General features: G+C 47.7%; 1 protein-coding gene across 1 annotated transcript in view; it reads left to right on the forward strand.

Annotated features, from left to right (window-relative positions):
• Positions 1–20,674, forward strand: part of grip2b (glutamate receptor interacting protein 2b) — a 179,007-nt gene that overhangs the window by 7,429 nt on the left and 150,904 nt on the right. The window contains exons 2-4 of the mRNA XM_067998289.1: positions 17,738–17,818; positions 18,312–18,372; positions 19,297–19,479. Coding sequence (XP_067854390.1) covers positions 17,738–17,818; positions 18,312–18,372; positions 19,297–19,479 — 325 coding nt within the window. The remainder of the gene's footprint in view (positions 1–17,737; positions 17,819–18,311; positions 18,373–19,296; positions 19,480–20,674) is intronic.

Consider the following 20,674-nt stretch of genomic DNA (forward strand, 5'->3'; position numbering starts at 1 on the left):
GGCACATCACATTGATTAGAGACAGGGGTCACACATTGAACAGAGACAGGGGGCATCACATTCACCAGTAACAGGGCATCACATTGACCAGTGACAGGGGGCATCATATTGACCAGTGACAGGGGGCGTCACATTGACCAGTGACAGGGGGCATCACATTGACCAGAGAGAGGGGGCATCATATTGACCAGTGACAGGGGCATCACATTGGCCAGTGACAGAGGGCATCACATTGACCAGAGACAGGGGGCATCACATTGACCAGTGACAGGGGGCATCACCTTGACCAGTGACAGGGGGCGTCACATTGACCAGTGACAGGGGGCATCACATTGACCAGAGAGAGGGGGCATCATATTGACCAGTGACAGGGGCGTCACATTGGCCAGTGACAGAGGGCATCACATTGACCAGAGACAGGGGGCATCACATTGACCAGAGACAGAGAGCATCACATTGACCAGTGACAGGGGGCGTCACATTGACCAGAGACAGGGGGCATCACATTGACCAGAGTCAGGGGGCATCACATTGACCAGTGACAGGGGGTGTCACATTGACCAGAGACAGAGGGCATCACATTGACCAGAGTCAGGGGGCATCACATTGACCAGTGACAGGGGGTGTCACATTGACCAGAGACAGAGGGCATCATATTGACCAGAGACAGGGGGCATCACATTGACCAGAGACAGAGGGCATCACATTGACCAGAGACAGTGGGAATCCCATTGACCAGTGACGGGGGGCATCACATTGACCAGAGACAGGGGGCATCACATTGACCAGAGACAGAGGGCATCACATTGACCAGAGACAGGGGGCAAAACATTGACCAGAGACAGGGGGCAAAACATTGACCAGAGACAGAGGGCATCACATTGACCAGAGACAAAAGGCATCACATTGTCCAGAGACAGGGTGCGTCACTTTGACCAGAGACAGGGGGCATCACATTGACCAGTGACAAGGCGCATCACATTGACCAGAGAGAGGGGGCATCACATTGACCAGAGACAGGGGGCATCACATTGTCCAGAGACAGGGGGCATCACATTGACCAGAGAGAGGGAGCATCACATTGACCAGAGACAGGGGGCGTCACATTCACCAGAGATTGGGGGCATCGCATTGACCAGAGACAAGGGGGCGTCACATTGACCAGAAACAAGGGGGCGTCACATTGTCCAGGGGCAGGGGACATCACATTGACCAGAGACAGGGGGCGTCACATTCACCAGAGATTGGGGGCATCGCATTGACCAGAGACAAGGGGGCGTCACATTGTCCAGGGGCAGGGGACATCACATTGACTAGTGACAGGGGGCATCACATTGATCAGAGACAAGGGGCATCACATTGACCAGTGTCAGAGGGCATCACATTGAGCAGAGATGGGGGCATCACATTGACCAGAGACAGAGGGCATCACATTGAGCAGAGATGGGGGCATCACATTGACCAGTGACAGAGGGCATCACATTGACCAGAGACAGGGGGCATCACATTGTCCAGAGACAGGGGGCATCACATTGACCAGAGAGAGGGAGCATCACATTGACCAGAGACAGGGGGCGTCACATTCACCAGAGATTGGGGGCATCGCATTGACCAGAGACAAGGGGGCGTCACATTGACCAGAGACAAGGGGGCGTCACATTGTCCAGGGGCAGGGGACATCACATTGACCAGAGACAGGGGCGTCACATTCACCAGAGATTGGGGGCATCGCATTGACCAGAGACAAGGGGGCGTCACATTGTCCAGGGGCAGGGGACATCACATTGACTAGTGACAGGGGGCATCACATTGATCAGAGACAAGGGGCATCACATTGACCAGTGTCAGAGGGCATCACATTGAGCAGAGATGGGGGCATCACATTGACCAGAGACAGAGGGCATCACATTGAGCAGAGATGGGGGCATCACATTGACCAGTGACAGAGGGCATCACATTGACCAGTGTAGACCGGAGGTCACCGGTTACGGTTATTGGCTTAGTACAAAGAGGAGAAGAGTCAATTCTCTCTTAATTCTCAATTCGCTTTATTAACGTTGTTAGATCATGTACATATAGCTTATATGTCTGGTTAGATATAGGCATGCTGTTTACAGCAGGTTATAGAGTTTTATACCCAAACTACGATTTAAACGCGCACCCACTAGGTTTCTCTGACACTCCCTGAGTGTTTCCAGAATAGAAAGGATATTATATTACCCGGAAAGGAGAGCTGACGCTGGCCAGGCGTTCCGTTCTCTCTCTCTTGACGCCGTCTCCACGTCCCTGACGTAGGGTCTTCCACTTCCGCGATGGTTAGTCTCCGGAGTCTCGCACACACTGGCACCGAGCCTGCAATTCTTCATTCTTATTCCCAAGTCTTATCTCTTCGAGTGGTGTTGTCTTTCTCCTGTTGGCTTAGATTTGCTCGAGTGGTCGGTGTCATCCCCTGATTGGCTCTGTTCCAAGGGGTTAGGTAGCATCACCTCATTACTCCTTTTCTAAATAAGGACTGGTGTCTCATCACATTCCCTTTGTCTCTTAGAAGCGTAGCTAATTCAAACCGGTTCCGGCCAGCTCAGACCAGTGACTGAACTCCAGGTTACTGCAGTTCAAAAGTTACTTTTGCCTGAGTGTTAGCAGTTCGGAATAAACTCAGTAGTTTTTTGCAGCCCCTGGCCAACACCAGATACAGGGGGCATCGCGTTGACCAGTGACAGGAGGCATCATATTGACCAGAGACAGGGGGCATCATATTGACCAGTGACAGGAGGCATCACATTGAGTAGTGACAGGGGCATCACATTGACTAGTGACAGGGGGCATCACATTGAGTAGTGACAGGGGCATCACATTGACTAGTGACAGGGGGCATCACATTGAGCAGTGACAGGAGGCATCACATTGAGCAGAGACAGGGGGCATCACATTGACCAGTGACAGGGGGCATCACATTGACTAGAGACAGGGGGCATCACATTGACCAGTGACAGAGCACAATCTTTTGGATTGGAAGAAATGGTACAGCATTTTCTTGAACCTTTTGTTCAGGGTGATTTGCAACACTGAAACAGCAGAGGTCAGTACAGGCATCTAGTACATCACAGGTTGTGGTTGAGTCTGAGACATATCATGGAAGTTGTAGCTACACCATCTTCAGTCAACCTTTGATAGGAAAGATACTTCCGGCCTATAGCCAAATTAAAAAAGGTTAATCTTCTTTGATCTCAGAAGATAATCAGAGGCAGGCCTCGTCATATTTGGATGGAGCCTTCTACGCAACACTACGTGCAATCGATAGTCGACTTAAAAGCTTTTTTAGAAACTTTGAAGACAAGTCTCCAAAGAGTTAAGGCCATGACAGGAAGAAGCTACAGCCAGTTTTATTTTTATTCGTTCATGGGATGTGGGCATCGTTGGCGAGGCCAGCATTTATTGCCCATCCCTAATTGCCCCTGAGAAGGTGGTGGTGAGCCGCCTTATTGAACCGCTGCAGTCCCTGTGGTGAAGGTTCTCCCACAGTGCTGTTAGGAAGGGAGTTCCAGGATTTTGACCCAGCGACGATGAAGGAACAGCGATATATTTCCAAGTCGGGACGGTGTGTGACTTGGAGGGGAACGTGCAGGTCGTGTTGTTCCCATGTACCTGCTGCTCTTGTCCTTCTAGGTGGGAGGTGGTTAGACTCTCTCTTGTTGGAGATGGTCATTGCCTGGCACTTGTCTGGCGCGAATGTTACTTGCCACTTATGAGCCCAAGCCTGGATGTTGTCCAGGTCTTGCTGCATGCAGGCTCGGACTGCTTCATTATCTGAGGGGTTGCGAATGGAACTGAACACTGTGCAATCATCAGCGAACATCCCCATTTCTGACCTTATGATGGAGGGAAGGTCATTGATGAAGCTGCTGAAGATGGTTGGGCCTAGGACACTGCCTTGAGGAACTCCTGCAGCAATGTCCTGGGGCTGAGATGATTGGCCTCCAACAACCACTACCATCTTCCTTTGTGCTAGGTATGACTCCAGCCACTGGAGAGTATTCCCCCTGATTCCCATTGACTTCAATTTTACTGGGGCTCCTTGGTGCCACACTCGGTCAAATGCTGCCTTGATGTCAAGGGCAGTCACTCTCACCTCACCTCTGGAATTCAGATCTTTTGTCCATGTTTGGACCAAGGCCGTAATGAGGCCTGGAGCCGAGTGGTCCTGGCGGAACCCAAACTGAGCATCGGTGAGCAGGTTATTGGTGAGTAAGTGCCGCTTGATAGCACTGTCGACGACACCTTCCATCACTTTGCTGATGATTGAGAGTAGACCGATGGGGCGGTAATTGGCCATATTGGATTTGTCCTGCTTTTTGTGGACAGGACATACCTGAGCAATTTTCCACATTGTCGGGTAGATGCCAGTGTTGTAGCTGTACTGGAACTGTTTGGCTAGAGGCGCAGCTAGTTCTGGAGCACAAGTCTTCAGCACTAGAGCCGGGATGTTGTTGGGGCCCATAACCTTTGCTGTATCCAATGCACTCAGCCGTTTCTTGATATCATGTGGAGTGAATCGAATTGGCTGAAGACCGACTTCAGTGATGGTGGGGATATCGGGAGGTGGCCGAGATGGATCATCCACTCGGCACTTCTGGCTGAAGATGGTTGCAAACGCTTCAGCCTTGTCTTTTGCACTCACGTGCTGGACTCCGCCATCGTTGAGGATGGGGATGGTTACAGAGCCTCCACCTCCCGTTAGTTGTTTAATTGTCCACCACCATTCACGACTGGATGTGGCAGAGCTTTGATCTGATCCATTGGATATGGAATCGCTTAGCTCTGTCTATAGCATGTTGCTTCCGCTGTTTAGCATACATGTAGTCCTGAGTTGTAGCTTCACCAGGTTGGCACCTCGTTTTTAGGTACGCCTGGTGCTGCTCCTGACATGCTCTTCTGCACTCCTCATTGAACCAGGGTTGATCCCCTGGCTTGTTGGTAATGGTAGAGTGAGGAATATGCCGGGCCATGAGGTTACAGATTGTGCTGGAATACAATTCTGCTGCTGCTGATGGCCCACAGCGCCTCATGGATGTCCAGTTTTGAGCTGCTAAATCTGTTCTGAATCTATCCCATTTAGCACAGCGATAGTGCCACACAACACGTTGGATGGTGTCCTCAGTGCGAAGATAAGGTGGACTCTAAGGGCAACTTTTGCTCAGGGTCATCTTCAGGATAGTAGTCCTTTCGTAGAACAATGGAGTTTTGAGTACCCCATTCCAAACCACCCCAGTGGATCTTAATATTTGAACTGAAAGATGATCAGCACCTGAGCAACTTTATAATCAGCATCCCCATGTGACTCAGAACGTCCTGGAGTAGAGGGGAGAGAATTAGAAGGGTAAAAAGAGGGAGTCTCTCCCTTACTGCTCCTTTTTCAGATAAATTCTCACCGTGATAGCTTTTTTCAGAAGGATTCTCTCCATCGTGGCCCCTTTTTCAGAGAGAGTCTCTCCATCATCTCCATTATGGCCACTTTTTCAGATAGGCTCTCTCCCTGAAAACCCCCCATTTATAGATGGAATCTCACCATCAGTAATATTAAATATTATAAACTATTGGGAGGGCGGGGGGCAATTTCACACTTCCCCCCTTCCGTGGGGTGCCTCACCAACCATTCAGTCGTTGGGTGCCCAACTGTCCGATACTCACTGCGGATGGGGGAGGCTTCTCATCAGAAGCATGGACTCACAGAGTGGCTCTCTATACACATACACAGAGTGTTCTGGAACATTCCTTTGCTGTATAACATGAGACAGATGGAAAGCTGCTTTCTTGTTTGTTGGGGGGATGGGTTGCACTCATTTCAAATGGTTATGGTCTATTAATGTATAAAAATAAATTCCTAACCGCATCAACACATTTTACTTCTACTCCTACGAGGCTGTGCCGCCTTGTAAGTGGATTTTTGAGAGGATCGTAATGAGAGAGAATGGAAGGTTTCTTTGGCACTAACAACAGATCAGCTCTTTGGATAGTGCAGGTTTTATTACAATCTACTGAATCCCTGTCCCCTTTCAGTATCTCACTCTGTCCACAGAGGGATTCGACCACAACCATCGCTGGGCAATAGTCATTTGTATCATCTCAGAGGTAAATAAAATGGGTTCTTTTTCAAATTTTCTCCTGATAAAGATGAGGGCTGTTTTAACCAGGGAATGGAATGCTGCCCCATTTCAGATTCCCATTGCCAACCCCCATTCCAGACTCTCATTGTTGATCCCCATTTCAAATCCTTGACTGGAGTGGGACTTGAACCCACAACCATTATGACTCAAAGGCAAGAGCTCGACCCACTGAGCCACAGCTGATTGAGAGGCACAATTGCTCCTCCTAGTGTCAGTATTGGGGATTGACTGCACCCTCTCTTTGAATTGGTCGATATTATAGTACGGGATTTTTCCAACATTTTTTTCTTGTGCAAACAGCCTTATGATAGTATCTGTAAGTAGACTGCATCCCTTATAAATTGAGAGCTTTCAATTTCTACCCTGCAGATTTAATATCTGAGACTAATAATTTATCCTAATCACAGGAAATTGCTTTCTGGAGTTAAGTATAGGATTCTCACTATACCTTCCAATCCAAAAGATGGAAATATCAAATACTACAATCACTTACTACAGGCTAAAAGTACTGATGGAATTTATTTACAAATAAAATGAGCTGCAGAAGCCAGAAATAAAAAAAAGTGCGAAATAGCCCAAGGACCGAGAAGGTTAAAATAGCTGAGTGAGTGTTCAAAATTCTGAGGGGTTTTGTTAAGGTAATTAAAGGGAAACTATTTGCAGTGGTTGGTGAGTCAGTAACTAGGGACATAAATTTAAGAACATTACCAAAAGGATGAAGGGAGAAGTTAGGAGAATTTGTTTTCAATATACAGAGGGTTGCTAGGACACGGATGGAATGCTCTACCAGAAATAATAGTGGAAACGGAATCCGTAATAGCTTTTAATAGAGAGGTGGATAAATATTTGACAAAGAATAGTTTGATGAGGTTTGGGGAAAGGGCAGGGTAGCGGGACTAATTGGATAGCTCTTTCAGTGTTCAACAGTTGTGGCATTGTCTGATATTTAGTTCAGTGAGCTGAATTCCATAAACAACTGCTTGAAGCTGTGTCATTTAAAGACTTTGCCAGAAGGAATGAGGAGAACAATGCCAGAACTGCTGAACACTGAACGATTCCTCTATGTTAAGGTTACTTTCCCCTTTGGAGTTCATGGCAATTTCTTTGAACATTGTCCTTAACAAACAGAATCTGAACCTTCTAAAAAATGGGCTAATGGCTGGGGACTAATATATTCACCACCTGCAGTCTTTATACATCTCAACCAGACTGGAAAAGATCCCACTGTATTGTTCAAAGAAGAGCAGGGGAGTTCTCCCCTGTGCCCTGGCCAATATTTATCCCTCAACCAACACCCCAAAAAACAGATAATCTGGTTATTTATTTCATTGCTGTTGGTGGGAGCTTGCTGTGCGCAATTTGGCAGCCACGTTTCCCTGCAGTACAACAGAGACTACACTTCAGAAATGACTTAATTGGCTGTAAAGTGCTTTGGGACGTCCTGAGGTTGTGAAAGGCGCGATATAAATGCATGTTCTTTCTTCTATCTATAAAATATTCCTGTGGGTGATTTTGTGGAATGCTAATGAGAGGTCAAATGCACATTGGAATCTAAACATCACCTCACCAGTTGACATCCTATTTCACAATAATTAGAAAGAAAGAACAAATTTGGATTTATATAAAGTCTTGTTGGGTCCTCTGGGTGTCCAAATACTTCACAACCAATGGATTACTTTTTAAGTGTAGTTATGTACACAAACCCAGCAACCAATTTGCACACAGCAAGTGAATGAATGACCAGTTAATTCGTTTTTGGTGCAATGATTTGAGGGAGGAATATTTGCCAGGTGACCTGCTCTTCTACCTAATACTAGCATGGGATTCTTTATATCTGCCTAAGCAGGTAGATGGGGCCTTGGTTTAATGTCTCATCCGGATGATAGCACCTCCAACCATGTCACACTCCCTGCATACTATGCTGAAGTGTCTACCTAGATTACGTACTCAAGTCCACAGCAGGGCTTGAACCTACCGCCTGCTGATCAAAGGCAAGAGTGCCAGCACTGACCAAGCAGACACGATTTAAATTCACATCTAGAACAAAAGACATTTTGGAATTGTGATTTAAAGGCCGTATTTTCCTGCTTCTACAATTGCCAGCCTGTGAGCTTTCTCCTGTTCAGTATAAAAGGCTGAAAATCCTGGGGCTGCAAATGTAGGAGCAGAAAATCCCGGAAATAGTTTTCAATGAAGCAGATGGAATCCCTCTTAGAACTGGGTACTTCCCTCTTAGACTTGGTGCAACAAATGCCTAATAGGCCGAGGATTCCACCTTTGTCACAGTTGCCTTTGCCTTTGAGCTTGTTTCTCATGCAGTCTGTTTGTTGATTGCTCTTCCTGGTGGCAAACCGCTAAGGTGCTTCTAGTACTGGCAGGAAATGCCAAATCATGGAGGTTTGGTGCTGCCCAACAGGTGGAAATCTGATCAGAAAGAACTTGCATTTATACAGCGCCTTTCACGACCTCCGAACGTCCCAATGCACTTCACAGCCAATGAAGTATGTTTGAAGTGTAATCACTCTTATAATGCAGAAAAATAACCAACTCTTCCTGGTGCTGTTGGTTGAGGGATAAATATTGGCCAGGGCACCAGGAAGAACGCCCTGCTCTGATTTGAAATATTGTCCGTGGGATCTTTTACAGCCACCTGAGACGGCAGACGGGGCCTCGGTTTAACCTCTCATCTGAAAGAAGCTGACATGTTTGCTTTTTTAAGGCAGCCCACCTTAATGCCAGATAACATATTCCCCAACTTGGGCATTCATTGATTGGTGGCTTGGAGTCAGAGAGTAGAGACAATCCCAGAGAGAGTCACCAGCATCACTTCATGAATTCAAATTTGCTGAGCTCAAGTTTCACATGTATCAGGGAGCTGCTGTGACTGAAGGCACAGATCCCAGAGTACCGAAAATGTAAATCAGTTCATGCATATGCAGTGGCACGGATAATTCCCTGAAAATTCTGGTTCCTCAAGCCATCATTCTATGAATGCCCAAAGCAGTCAATATTTCATCTGGTTATGGAGTGGGCTTATTTACATAAACAAAGAAAAGAATTGAGCTTCTTACTGGGCTCAGCTGGCCTGTAGACAGTCAAAGTCTGTGATTCAGCAGTTTAAACCAGGCCATCTCAAGGTGTCAGCCATGGCTCAGTGGGTCGTACTCTCGACTCTGAGTCAACAGGTTGTGTGTTCCAGAGACTTGAGAATAATCTAGGCTGGCACTTCTATGTAGTACTGAGGGAATGCTACTCGGTCGGAGGTGTCACCTTTCTGATGACCAGGGCTCCGTCTGCCCTCTCAGGTGGGCGTAAAAGATCGCATGGCATTATTTGAAGAAGAGCTTTCCAGTGTCCTGGCCAACATTTATCCCTCAACCAACATCTGAAACTGGTCATTTATTTCACTGCTAATTGTGTGCACAAATTGGCTGCTGCATTTCCTACATTACAACAGTGTCTACATTTCATTGTAAAGTGCTTTGGGATGTCCTGTGGTCATGAAAGGGGCTATATATATACAAGTTCTTCCTCTCCTGGAGCTGTTTGTCGCAGGGAGGGGAGTGGAATGAGAAGTAGGGTTGCATATATCATTAGAATAAACACACTAACCATCAGGAGCACTGAATGAGAATACGAAACAGACTCAGAAACCCTATAAACTGAAGAGAGAAGTATGCGTGTTTGTAAACTTGGTCAGTCAGTGAGCCTCAGTTCTGCTCTCCCAGGTTTCACAAGTTTACGCCAAGTCACCATGGACATTTGATCCCATCTCTTTTGCGAGGGTGGTATTGATTAATTCGGGGACCAATTTGTCATTGAATATGGCTCTTAAAGATAAACGACCTGCAGGTGTTCTATACACAAAGACTCTGAGTACAGCCACAGAACAATCTATATCAGAGAGATGTTCACTGGAGTTTATGAAGGTTGAAGTGATGGATCCTTCCTGTGAAATACAATGCTGAATTCAGTGACCTGAGACTGAGACTCAGACTGTTTCTCCAGATTATAATTGGACTAGATGAATTCTCGCGGGATTGGACGACTAGCATTGTGTTGCTATGGATATTTCCAGAAAATACACTACTAAAGAATTCCTGTAAAATTCCTATGGGAAGACTAACCTACTCTCAGTCAGGATTTGAATGATGTCTCGCACTGAATTGCAAATCATCATCTTAAATTGTTTGTTTTAGTCCCTTACATATTTTATTATAATGTACCGTAGTTTTTTCCAGTCTATCTATATAATTAAAGTTTTGTTTGCAGATTGGCTCATAGCAACATACATCACAAACACCTCACACCTCACAATCACCTCACAATCACCTCACACCTCACAATCACCTCACACCTCACACCTCACAATCACCTCACACCTCACACCTCACAAACCCCTCACACCTCACAATCACCTCACACCTCACACCTCACAATCACCTCACACCTCACACCTCACAAACCCCTCACACCTCACAATCACCTCACACCTCACACCTCACAATCACCTCACACCTCACACCTCACAAACACCTCACACCTCACAATCACCTCACACCTCACACCTCACAATCACCTCACACCTCACAATCACCTCACACCTCACAATCACCTCACACCTCACAAACCCCTCACACCTCACAATCACCTCACACCTCACAATCACCTCACACCTCACACCTCACAAACACCTCACACCTCACAATCACCTCACACCTCTCAAACACCTCACACCTCACAATCACCTCACACCTCACACCTCACAAACCCCTCACACCTCACAATCACCTCACACCTCACAATCACCTCACACCTCACAAACACCTCACACCTCACAATCACCTCACACCTCACAAACACCTCACACCTCACAATCACCTCACACCTCACAATCACCTCACACCTCACAAACACCTCACACCTCACAATCACCTCACACCTCACAAACACCTCACACCTCACAAACACCTCACACCTCACACCTAACAAACACCTCACACCTCACAAACCCCTCACACCTCACAAACACCACACACCTCACAATCACCTCACACCTCACAATCACCTCACACCTCACAATCACCTCACACCTCACAAACACCTCACACCTCACAAACACCTCACACCTCACAAACACCTCACACCTCACACCTAACAAACACCTCACACCTCACAAACCCCTCACACCTCACAATCACCTCACACCTCACAAACACCTCACACCTCACAATCACCTCACACCTCACAATCACCTCACACCTCACAAACACCTCACACCTCACAAACACCTCACACCTCACACCTAACAAACACCTCACACCTCACAAACCCCTCACACCTCACAAACCCCTCACACCTCACAATCACCTCACACCTCACAATCACCTCACACCTCACAAACACCTCACACCTCACAAACACCTCACACCTCACAAACACCTCACACCTCACACCTAACAAACACCTCACACCTCACAAACCCCTCACACCTCACAAACACCTCACACCTCACACCTCACAAACACCTCACACCTCACACCTCACAAACCCCTCACACCTCACAATCACCTCACACCTCACAAACCCCTCACACCTCACAAACACCTCACACCTCACACCTCACAAACACCTCACACCTCACACCTCACAAACACCTCACACCTCACAATCACCTCACACCTCACAAACCCCTCACACCTCACAATCACCTCACACCTCACAAACACCTCACACCTCACAAACACCTCACACCTCACACCTCACAAACCCCTCACACCTCACAAACACCTCACACCTCACAATCACCTCACAAACACCTCACACCTCATAAACACCTCACACCTCACAATCACCTCACAAACACCTCACACCTCACAAACACCTCACACCTCACAATCACCTCACAAACACCTCACACCTCATAAACACCTCACACCTCACAATCACCTCACACATCACACCTCACAAACACCTCACACCTCACAAACACCTCACACCTCACACCTCACAATCACCTCACACCTCACAAACACCTCACACCTCACAATCACCTCACACCTCACAATCACCTCACACATCACACCTCACAAACACCTCACACCTCACAAACACCTCACACCTCACACCTCACAAACACCTCACACCTCACAAACACCTCACACCTCACAATCACCTCACACCTCACACCTCACCTCACGCCTCACAAACACCTCACACTTCACAAACACCTCACACCTCACAAACACCTCACACCTCACAATCACCTCACACCTCACACCTCACAAACACCTCACAAACACCTCACACCTCACAACATCTCACACCTCACAAACACTCACAAACACCTCACACCTCACACCTCACACCTCACAAACACCTCACACCTCACACCTCACAACTCACAAACACCTCACACCTCACAAACACCTCACACCTCACACCTCACAATCACCTCACACCTCACAAACACCTCACACCTCACAATCACCTCACACCTCACAATCACCTCACACCTCACACCTCACAAACACCTCACACCTCACACCTAACAAACACCTCACACCTCACAAACCCCTCACACCTCACAATCACCTCACACCTCACACCTCACAATCACCTCACACCTCACACCTCACAAACCCCTCACACCTCACAATCACCTCACACCTCACACCTCACAAACACCTCACACCTCACAATCACCTCACACCTCACACCTCACAAACACCTCACACCTCACACCTCACAAACACCTCACACCTCACACCTCACAATCACCTCACAAACACCTCACACCTCACAAACACCTCACACCTCACACCTCACAAAAACCTCACACCTCACAAACACCTCACACCTCACACCTCACAAAAACCTCACACCTCACAAATACCTCACACCTCACAAACACCTCACACCTCACAAACACCTCACACCTCACAAATACCTCACACCTCACAAACACCTCACACCTCACAAACACCTCACACCTCACAAACACCTCACACCTCACAAACACCTCACACCTCACACCTCACAAAAACCTCACACCTCACAAATACCTCACACCTCACAAACACCTCACACCTCACAAACACCTCACACCTCACACCTCACAAACACCTCACACCTCACAAAAACCTCACACCTCACAAACACCTCACACCTCACAACATCTCACACCTCACAAACACTCACAAACACCTCACACCTCACACCTCACAAACACCTCACACCTCACAAACACATCACAACTCACAAACCCCTCACACCTCACAAACACCTCACACCTCACAAACACATCACAACTCACAAACCCCTCACACCTCACAAACACCTCACACCTCACAAACACATCACAACTCACAAACCCCTCACACCTCACAAACACCTCACACCTCACAAACACATCACAACTCACAAACCCCTCACACCTCACAAACACCTCACACCTCACAAACACATCACAACTCACAAACCCCTCACACCTCACAAACACCTCACACCTCACACCACCTCACACCTCACACCTCACAAACACCTCACACCTCACACCTCACAAAAACCTCACAAACCCCTCACAAACACCTCACACCTCACACCACCTCACACCTCACACCTCACAAAAACCTCACACCTCACAAACCCCTCACACCTCACAAACACCTCACACCTCACAACACCTCACACCTCACAAACACTCACAAACACCTCACACCTCACACCTCACAACATCTCACACCTCACAAACACCTCACACCTCACAAACCCCTCACACCTCACAAACCCCTCACACCTCACAAACCCCTCACACCTCACAAACCCCTCACACCTCACAAATACCTCACACCTCACAATCACCTCACACCTCACAAACACCTCACACCTCACAAACACCTCACACCTCACAAACACCTCACACCTCACAAAAACCTCACACCTCACAAACACCTCACACCTCACAAACACCTCACACCTCACAAACACCTCACACCTCACAAAAACCTCACACCTCACAAACACCTCACACCTCACAAACACCTCACACCTCACAAATACCTCACACCTCACAAAAACCTCACACCTCACAAACACCTCACACCTCACAAAAACCTCACACCTCACAATCACCTCACACCTCACACCTCACAAACACCTCACACCTCACAAACACCTCACACCTCACAAACACCTCACACCTCACAAACACCTCACACCTCACAAACACCTCACACCTCACAAACACCTCACACCTCACAAAAACCTCACACCTCACAAACACCTCACACCTCACAAACACCTCACACCTCACAAATACCTCACACCTCACAAAAACCTCACACCTCACAAACACCTCACACCTCACAAAAACCTCACACCTCACAAACACCTCACACCTCACAAACACCTCACACCTCACAAATACCTCACACCTCACAAAAACCTCACACCTCACAAACACCTCACACCTCACAAAAACCTCACACCTCACAATCACCTCACACCTCACACCTCACAAACACCTCACACCTCACACCTCACAAACACCTCACACCTCACAAAAACCTCACACCTCACAAACACCTCACACCTCACAACATCTCACACCTCACAAACACTCACAAACACCTCACACCTCACACCTCACAAACACCTCACACCTCACAAACACATCACACCTCACAAACCCCTCACACCTCACAAACACCTCACACCTCACAAACACCTCACACCTCACAAACACCTCACACCTCACAAACACCTCACACCTCACAAACACCTCACACCTCACAATCACCTCACACATCACACCTCACAATCACCTCACACCTCACAAATACCTCACACCTCACAAACACCTCACACCTCACAAATACCTCACACCTCACAAACACCTCACACCTCACAAATACCTCACACCTCACAAACACCTCACACCTCACAAATGAGTCACACTTGATAGAAAGCACGATATTTTACAAGATTACAAGTTACGTTTGGACAAAGAAGGTCCTTCAATCCACTTGTTCTCCTCCTTCCAGAAGATTAACTCTATGGTCTTCCCATGACCGCATCTCGTTGTTTCTTAAATGAGATCAGTATCATGACCTCAGCACTCTTCCCATTCCAGTTGTTCAGCACCTCTCTGTTTAAAGATGTATTTGCTCTTCTATATCCTGAATCTGCCCAGTGGTTTAACATCTGTATCCTGAATTTGCCCACAGGATTAACATCTGTATCCTGAATTTGCCCACAGGATTAACATCTGTATCCTGAATTTGCCCACAGGATTAACTGCTGTATCCTGAATTTGCCCACAGGATTAACATCTGTATCCTGAGTTTGCCCACAGGATTAACATCTGTATCCTGAGTTTGCCCATTGGTTTAACATCTGTATCCTGAATTTGCCCACAGGATTAACATCTGTATCCTGAGTTTGCCCATTGGTTTAACATCTGTATCCTGAATTTGCCCACAGGATTAACATCTGTATCCTGAATTTGCCCACAGGATTAACATCTGTATCCTGAATTTGCCCACCAGTTTAACTTCTCTACCTGAATCTGTGTCCTCGGGTTTTTGCTCCTGTTACTGTGTTAACATCTGAATGGAGCGAGCCTTTAGCTCAGTGTTATCATTTCCGCCCCTGAATGATAATGTGCAGGACATGAACCCCGTTCCAGACAATCCCAGTGAGTGGAGACCGATGCTCCGGATCTGAATTCTGGATTGACATCCAGCGGGATACTCGGGTCCAGTGGGTGTGGGTGTCCCCTCCCCTCATCGTATGGGTTGTGGGAGCCCATAACCGCCACCTCCCCCCCCCCACCCCATGCAGGACTAACCACCCTATTGGCCGGTATAAAGATGGTTACGGCCATGGGAGGAGTGTTCACGTCACGGCCTGTCACACTGGTAATCAGCCTGCAAATCCTTCCATCACTTCACACTGTCCTCCAAGGGAATAATGTGAAGATATGACAAACAACAACAACATCTGGATGTCTTGAGTTGTCATCCATTATGTCTGCCATTTTGGAGGTCCCAAAAATCAATGCTGGCTTCAGTCCATTGGCTAAGTAAAGAATCTGTAATGATGCTTTGGAGTAGTCAGTCATTGTGGCTCAACAGGCTTTATGCAATCTTCTAAGTACCTCTCACTATCATTACCTTTCCCTAAAGGATGGCCTTGGTTCTAACCATTCCTTTGCATCCTTCAGGGGCCAGGGCAATGGTGTAGCTCCATAATCACAATTTTTGGGATTTTGCAGAAGGTATTTTTTCAGGTTCAGCACCACTGGTCACTATTGTAAGTGGACCCCATGTCCACTACGATCTGGATTGCACATCTTACTGCCGAACGTCTGATTAAATAGTAGCAGGACCCAGGATCCGCACATAGAACCCTTGCTCCACTTAGTGACTGCTAAAATATTGCACATGACACCATGTGCATTCTTCTCTCTCTTTACGGAAGGCAGACTATTGAGACGGGCACAGCTTCACACCAAGAGCTGGGCTATTTTACATAAAATACATGAATGAACAGTACACAGTTTTCACAGTGAGAGCAATCGATTTCCCTACGTTCCTTGGTTGTGAAAAATAAAAGTTGCTACTTCACCATCTCTCAAAGCTGAGTGTGTTCAGCCTTAAAATACGGCCAACATCCTGTTGCAACCTGCTGGACACAGCTGACTCTCCATGTCAGAGAGAGAGAGAAATAGACAGAGCCTTCTCTGTCTCCTGCCGTACATCTTTGAAATGGCAGGTGTCAGCCTTGGCTCAACTGGTAGCAATCTCGCCTCAGAAAGTTGTGGTTTCAAGTCCCACTCCAGATACTTGAGCACATAATCCAGGCTGACATTCCAGTGCGGCACAGAGGGAGTGCTACACTGTCGGAGGTGCCGTCTTTCTGATAAAAACCAAGGCCCCGTCTGCCCTCTCAGCCAGTTTGCCCACAGCAAGGTCCCACAACCAGCAATTCGATAACGACCAGATAATCTGTTTGAGGTGTTGGTTGAGGGATAACTATTGGCCCAGGAGACTGGGAGAACTCCCCCTGCTCTTCTTCGAACAGTGCCCTGGGATCTTTTCCGTCCACCCGAGAGGGCAGTCAGGGCCTCGGTTTAACACGCTCAGGTCTCAGGAATGGAACTTGAACCCACAACCTTCTGACTCAGAGGCGAGAGGGAATGCCACCACTGAGCCACGGCTGACATCTGTCATCCATTCTGACTCAGAGGCGAGAGGGAATGCCACCACTGAGCCACGGCTGACATCTGTCATCCATTCTGAAATATTTGCTCCATCGTGCTATAATTGGCCCAGTGTGGATTTTCACTGATTTAATTGGCAAGATATTTTTCCGTGCTGCATTAATAATCAGCTCGGCACGCGGAATGTCGCTATATCCCAGCTGGGTGAACTGTGCCTGCACCATCCCGCACTGACCCTAACGAGATTCAAGGTGTGAAATGCAGCTTTACGAAAGCAGAAAGGATGGGACTAAAAACCCAGCAGGACTGTGAATTTATTGCTAACTCCGGCCTTGTGTTCCAATTGCAGATGATGGTCCTTACGCAAAGGGGGGCAAAGAAACGGCAGCAACAGAAACCGCAGTGTGCACAAGGAGGCAGAGCATACCAGGTACGGCCCCGATATCGATGTCTGATCCTTGCTTCAGTGGCGGAGCTCGATTTGGCCGACTGGGCGGGGAGAGGGAGAGGGGGGTCGAACTGGAGATTTGGCCCACTTGGCAGGAAGGGCTCCAAGCTAGGAATTGGGGAATGCCGACTGACTTAGACCCAAGGCCGAGCCAAAGGCTGAAGACGGGCGACAAAGGTTCCGGGGAGTGAAATGGAGGTGCTCCTTCAAAACTGCGTTGGCCGACTGCAAAACGATTGGGGGGAGGGTCACGACCCCCGACCTCCTCGCCTACCGGCTCTGCCACTGGCTGCAGCTGTGAACTCACTATGTGAGGAAGAGAATATACCGTTGGATGGCACTGCAACATATTTTATGCCAGTGCAAAAAGTACAGTGGATGCCACTCTGAGACACTGGGGTGGCATTGCCCATCCCCCTCTGGGAACCCAGCATCTTTCCAATGCTCCATGGGCACCGTGCCCTGGGTCTTTTAGCTTCTGCCTTTGCCAGCAATGCCGCTTTCCACCCACTGAGTGAAGAGGCGGCAAATTGCTGGTAGGCCGAGTGCAGAATCGGGAATCCCCGGCCTGCTGCCTGAATATAGGAAAGACATTCAAAGAATGCGGCAGAACGTTGAGTTTGATTAATTAATGTTAAGTTGCTGGCCTTTTCCATTTGATTAGCAGTAGAGTCAGACGGGGAAAAAAAGAGACTGACTCTTATTATCAGGGAATTGACAGTCCAATTTCAGAACACTCAGCATTTATCTGTCATTGATCTCCTCATCCCTGCCGTGGTACAATGTGAATGCAGTCGAACACCTCTAGACCAACGAGCAAAGAGTTGCTTTAAGAGGAAATTTGCAGGGCTATGGGAAAAGGGCTGGGGAGTGGGACTAATTGGATACCTCTTTCAAAGAGCCAGCAGAGACACGATGGGCCAAATGGCCTCCTTCTGTGCTGTATCATTCTATGATTCTAAGAGAGTTATTCAAAATGCGTTTGCCTGTCCTTCCCCTGTGACTTGGAGAGGATGCAGAAGAGATTTATTAGAATGGTGCCAGGGATGAGGGACTTCAGTTATGTGGAGAGACTGGAGAAGCTGGGATTGTTCTCCTTGGAGCAGAGAAGGTTAAGGGGAGATCCACTGGCAGGAGGGTCGCTAACAGAGGACATAAATTTAAGATAATTGGCAAAAGAACCAGAGGGGAGATGAGGACAGTTTTTTTACACAGCGAGTTGTTATGATCTGGAATTCACTGCCTGAAAGGGCGGTGGAAACAGAGTCAATAATAACTTTCGAAAGGGAATTGGATAAATACTTGAAGGGGAGAAAATTTGCAGGGCCATGGGGAAAGAGCGGGGGAGTGGGACTAATTGGATAGCGCTTTCAAAGAGCTGGCAAGGGCACGATGGGCCGATTGGCCTCCTTCCGTACTGTATGATTTCGCGATTCTGAGACGGGTCTGATAACCAACAGTGTGGTCAAGCACCAGTCTGTATGTCACCGTTGTGTCTCAATGACAGAGGAGTTGAGGGGAGTTACAGTAGTGGAACTCATCAAGAAAGAAGGCTGCACGCTGGGGCTGACAATATCTGGCGGGACTGACAAAGATGGCAAGCCGCGAGTGTCCAATCTACGGCCCGGAGGATTGGCTGCCAGGTGAGGCGTTAACTCAACTGATACCATTCTCCTTTGTTACAGTTGATTTGGGACTTCTTTTACGTCTGTGTTGATTTTTCTTTTATAACAATATGGTTCCATGTCGTAACAATTCCTCATAGGAACATAGGCCCCTCGAGCCTGTCCCGCCTTTCAATTAGATCACGCCTGATCTGTATCTTAACTCCATCTACCCACCTTGGTTCCATAACCAAGTTAATATCCTTGCCTAACAAAAATCTATCAATCTCAGTTTTGAAATTTTCAATTGACCCCCAGCCTCAACAGCTTTTTGGGGGAGAGAGTTCCAGATTTCCACTACCCTTTGTGTGAAGAAGTGCTTCCTGACATCACCCTTGAATGGCCTGGCTTATTCAAAATAAGCGCAACAACAAAAAGGGATTCCAAGTTTAGGTCAGCGAGATATAAACAGAGGGTGAGGAAGCTCCGTGCTGACCCTCCCTGTCTAGGCCCACTCGCGAAGAATGGGCAGATGGGCAGAACACCAGAGGCTGCCTGGCAGAACCGTACCATGGGAAGAGCGGTCGCCCGCAGGAGAGAAGGGGAAGAAACCGGAGAGGGGAGAGTAAAATGAATGGCCTAGCAACGGTTTTGTCCCGTTATTCATCTGCCCAACATCTGGAGTGGCCTATCCCAGAGGTGGTTTCAGCTGCCAGTATAAGTAGGAGCAGGTGAATTCTTATCTAACTGGTACCCAGAGTACAGTGGTCAATACCTGTAGCAGCTCCTGGTGCCAGCTTAAGCAGTGCAGAGAGTCCCGGACGATTGTACGTCCTCATCCTTTTTTTTGAAGCCGCCTGTTTGAAAACACTTGCTCAATTACTGAATGTCAGTGGTACATTACGATTTCACATTGACAGCGAACACATTACCCAAAAGTACTGAGCCCACATCTCTCCAAGAAGATGTTTACAAGCCAAGAAAGAAAGACTTACATTTCCATCGTGGTTTTTACAACCTCAGGACATCCCAAAGCACTTTACAGCCAATGAAGTATTTTACTGTAGGAAATGCAGCAGCCAATTTGCACACAGAGAGGTCCCACAAACAGAAATGTGATAATAACCAGATCATCTGTTTTTAGGTTCTAGTTGAGGGGTAAACATTAGCCAGGACACCTGGGAGAACTCCCTTGCTCCTTGTCAAATAGTGCCATGGGATCTTTTATATCCAC

This window comes from Heptranchias perlo, chromosome 17 (assembly GCF_035084215.1).
Source record: "Heptranchias perlo isolate sHepPer1 chromosome 17, sHepPer1.hap1, whole genome shotgun sequence".
In the NCBI taxonomy this organism is placed as follows: Eukaryota; Metazoa; Chordata; class Chondrichthyes; order Hexanchiformes; family Hexanchidae; genus Heptranchias; species Heptranchias perlo.